At 52.6% G+C, this 770-nt stretch overlaps 1 pseudogene across 1 annotated transcript in view; it reads left to right on the forward strand.

Annotated features, from left to right (window-relative positions):
• Positions 1-754, forward strand: part of TEOVI_000143300:pseudogene — a 1,432-nt pseudogene extending 678 nt beyond the window's left edge. The window contains 2 exon segments of the mRNA in view: positions 3-71; positions 74-754. Of these exon segments, the coding sequence occupies positions 3-71; positions 74-754 (750 nt within the window).
• Positions 755-770: the final 16 nt, after the last annotated feature.

Genomic DNA, 770 nt, shown 5'->3' on the forward strand with positions numbered 1-770 from the left:
CTGAGTTCAAAGAGGTGTTCGAGCGCTTCGCCGCTGCCCTTCCTCAGGCCATTATTGTCTTTGGTTCCCCAGAAAAGATACCGCGAAGTTCTTGATGATGATGGTAGCGGAGGAGCGAATCGCTCGGTCGTATATTCTTAGTCCATCAGCCGTCCAGGCGAAACTCCCACAAATGTGGTTGCGCGCTCTGGAAGCTGCAGGGGCCTCATTCGCATCCGGGCAGCTACTTTTCACAGGCACCAATCCGCTTGCGAAGGACAGCCAGTACATAGCAATCAAGCGTTTTCAAGAAGTTATGAGTGAATACCTGAAAGCTCACGTCAGCGAAACCAACATCACTGAAGCAGATTATTTCCTGACCCACGATCCTGAGGGAGAGTTGATGGTGTATGGGTGGATTTGTGGGGAGGTGTTGTCTCAGGCACTTAGTAGTGTTGAATGGCTCAAGGACCGCGCTACATTTGTCAGGTCGCTATACAACCAACGGCGCTACGTCATCAATGACATTGTGATCGGTGATTATGGCGGTACGTGTGAGGGGGAGGCGGCCAAGCATGGCGCGACCTGTGAGTGTAATCAAGGCAGCAAGGCGGTGTATGTGAAAGAGGTTTTGGAAGGTGGCCGGACGACGACGATGCGAAGTGGCTTCACAGTTCTGAAAGCTTCGCGTTGCTATACGGATTCTTCGGAGCTTCACGGGCCACTGAATGGACTCGTCGTTTTCATGAAAGACGACGACATAGCGTCGAAGGCAGCTGCGCTGTGGCACA

The sequence above is a fragment of the Trypanosoma equiperdum genome (assembly GCF_001457755.1).
Source record: "Trypanosoma equiperdum strain OVI genome assembly, contig: ctg_360, whole genome shotgun sequence".
Lineage (NCBI taxonomy): Eukaryota > Euglenozoa > Kinetoplastea > Trypanosomatida > Trypanosomatidae > Trypanosoma > Trypanosoma equiperdum.